Source organism: Aplysia californica, unplaced genomic scaffold, assembly GCF_000002075.1.
Source record: "Aplysia californica isolate F4 #8 unplaced genomic scaffold, AplCal3.0 scaffold01031, whole genome shotgun sequence".
Lineage (NCBI taxonomy): Eukaryota > Metazoa > Mollusca > Gastropoda > Aplysiida > Aplysiidae > Aplysia > Aplysia californica.
In genome coordinates this window covers 17,514-20,122 of record NW_004798301.1, presented here as the reverse complement: position 1 = coordinate 20,122, position 2,609 = coordinate 17,514, and the positions used below count along the sequence as shown (strand labels likewise).

The window sequence follows — 2,609 nt, the reverse complement described above, 5'->3', positions numbered from 1 at the left end:
CATTATCATATTATCATTAGGCTACTGTTGTTGTTGTTGATGTTGTTGTTGTTGTTACTATTATTATTATCATTATCATAAACTCTATTAATTTAGTCATTTTTTAATACATTATTTACTCTTCGGTAAAATGCAATTTAATTTTCCGTAACATAATATTTACTCTTCTTAAAAGCAATTAATCTTCCGTGAACATAACATTTACTCTTCCATAAAATGCAACCCGATCTTCTAGTTTTGCAGTCAGCATGACGTTGTTAACCCTTTTATTGCTGAGCTAGACATTTCCAGCTTGGTTTGTACAGAAAAGATAAAATACTCATTTAAGAGACTAAAACAAATCTACAATACTTCTTCCGTTATTTATGAATAAGGAATTGCATAAGCTGTTGGCCTAATTACATTTTTTAAATAAAATTTCCCTACAGGCCAGCTGAAAAATAATATCACCATCATTGTCATGTTACATCAGTCAGTTTAAGGGAAAAAAATTGATCAAGTGTTATTCGTACACACCTTAAAATGGCAGTAGAAAATAATATGGTTAGTTGAATAATTGAGTAAGTGCTCAAAGAAATGTTATGTAGACAAGCACTATTTCTTTTATCTAGATAAGCCTGACATAATCGCTTTAAAATGAAAAAAAAAGAAACAAGAGAATACATAATAATATAGTAGGTCTATAATTGGATACCTGAGAACAACACCAAGGTCAAGTCACATTTAGATGATTTCAAGAGAATGAGCAAAAAACCTCGTCATGAAATACTTCAAGTAAGTTCTGATAAGAGGCCTGAAGAAGACTTTTTCTGTACTTGACCTTGTTGTTGCATGAAGGCTTTTGATATGTCCTCTTTGAACAAGAATAACTGGACGTAGAAACAGAGCAGTGCTTCATCAGTCATCAGTGCTATTAATAGTTATAACCCTTTGTCCCCGCTTTCAAATAATATGCAGAACTCTTATTTTTAGGAAAATGTGACTTAACCTTGATGCTGTTCTCAGGTCTTCAATTATAATACTTACATTTTTTGGTACACTACCATGTGTGTGTTGATTTTAAAATGCATTATACCAAGTGTATGGCTTTATTTGTGATCAGCTCTGATTGACGGGGTGGGGGGGGAGGGGGGGCTTGTAGGGGGGCCACTGGTGGGTAGGTCCAAATTCTTTTCTTGGCCTCTGTTGTTTCTGTCTGTTGTCTTTCTCTTTCCCAGAACTATTATATGGCCGCTTTCGTATCGATGAGCTTGTCTTTTCTCTGACCCAAGTTCAAAAGGTTTATAATTATGCGAGCAGGGTCAGTTGTGACATACTCATCACCTGGTCTTTGCTTGGGTGTTGTGGCTTTGAATTCGCGTGATCGGATGTCTACTGACTAACTCCTCCTGGTGGACACTTGCACCTCGATGGGAATGTTTTCTTCTCAAAGGTGTTTTACACTCCTATCAACGCAATTTAGATCATTTAAGAGGCGAGCGTAGACCCTGTCTGTCACGATCAACCTGGCCTGAGAGGGATACAACGTCCCAGCAAATAAACCGAGACACTTGATAAAAATTCTCCTCACAGGGGAATCAAACTCAGGTCTACTGCAGGTGACTGCAAAGCGCCTAACCGCTACACAACAGTTGCCAGTGACCGGACACGTGACAGTAGCTATTTGTACAACTATGTCAGTCATCTCAGAGAGATAGGGAAAGAGTCGACTCTGCTACAATGTTAAGTAGTCCTTGGAGATAAAAGAGATGACTATTTCTACGACTATATTAGACATAAATGATGGATTGGATATTCATAGAAATTGGTTAGAAAACTTTGAGAGATAAAAGACAGAATAGGTTTATTTCCAAAATTGTGTTCGACGAAAGTAATGAATCGGCTATTTATAGAGGTAAATTAGATATTTTTGAGAGGTGAAAGGAAAAATCTGTATAATTCTACAACTATGTTAGACACAAAAGACCGCTTAGCTATTTAAATAACTTGGTTAGAAGTCTATGCGAGGTTTTCGCCAGGTGAAAGAAACAAAATCTGTCTATTTCTAACACTTTATTAGGCATTGATGAGTGCTGAAGAAGCAACTGTTTCTACAAGGTTTCACAGCCATACGTGATGAAGAAGCTTCTATTTGCACAACAAAGTTCCTCATCCCTGTGTGAGGAAGGAGTGGATATTCTCACAACTAGGTTTCACATCCATGCATGACGAAGAAGCGATATTTGTACAGCAAAGTTTCACAACTCTGTATGAGGAATAGAAGGGACTATTTCTACAACTAGGTTTCACATCTCGGCGTAAGGATGAAGCGACTATTTGTACAACATCCCTGCGTGAGGAAGCAGTACCAGGCGAATGAGTGCGAGGACGAATTATAAAGGTGTGAGAGGAAGAAGAAGTGAACGGGCTCACTTTGTTGGAACGTACTTCTGGCCTGAGCGAGAAGACTGAGTGGTCCTTGGTGTAGGCGTCTCCGAAGCCAAAAGCCGGGATAACACCGTCGTCGTCGAATGGCTCCAGAGTCTCACCGAGGGTACAGATCACCTGGAGGAGAGAGGGGGAGACAGAGAGAGGGGAGGGGAGGAGTGACGGGGAGGGGAGAGAGGGAG

At 39.1% G+C, this 2,609-nt stretch overlaps 1 protein-coding gene across 1 annotated transcript in view; it reads right to left on the bottom strand.

Moving 5' to 3' along the window:
• Nucleotides 1–2,427: 2,427 nt before the first annotated feature.
• The window catches only part of LOC101853359 (copine family protein 1), a gene marked incomplete at both ends in the record, with an annotated part of 7,808 nt that continues 7,626 nt past the window's right edge, over nt 2,428–2,609 (bottom strand). The window contains 1 exon segment of the mRNA XM_005111253.2: nt 2,428–2,544. Within this exon segment, the coding sequence (XP_005111310.2) occupies nt 2,428–2,544 (117 nt within the window).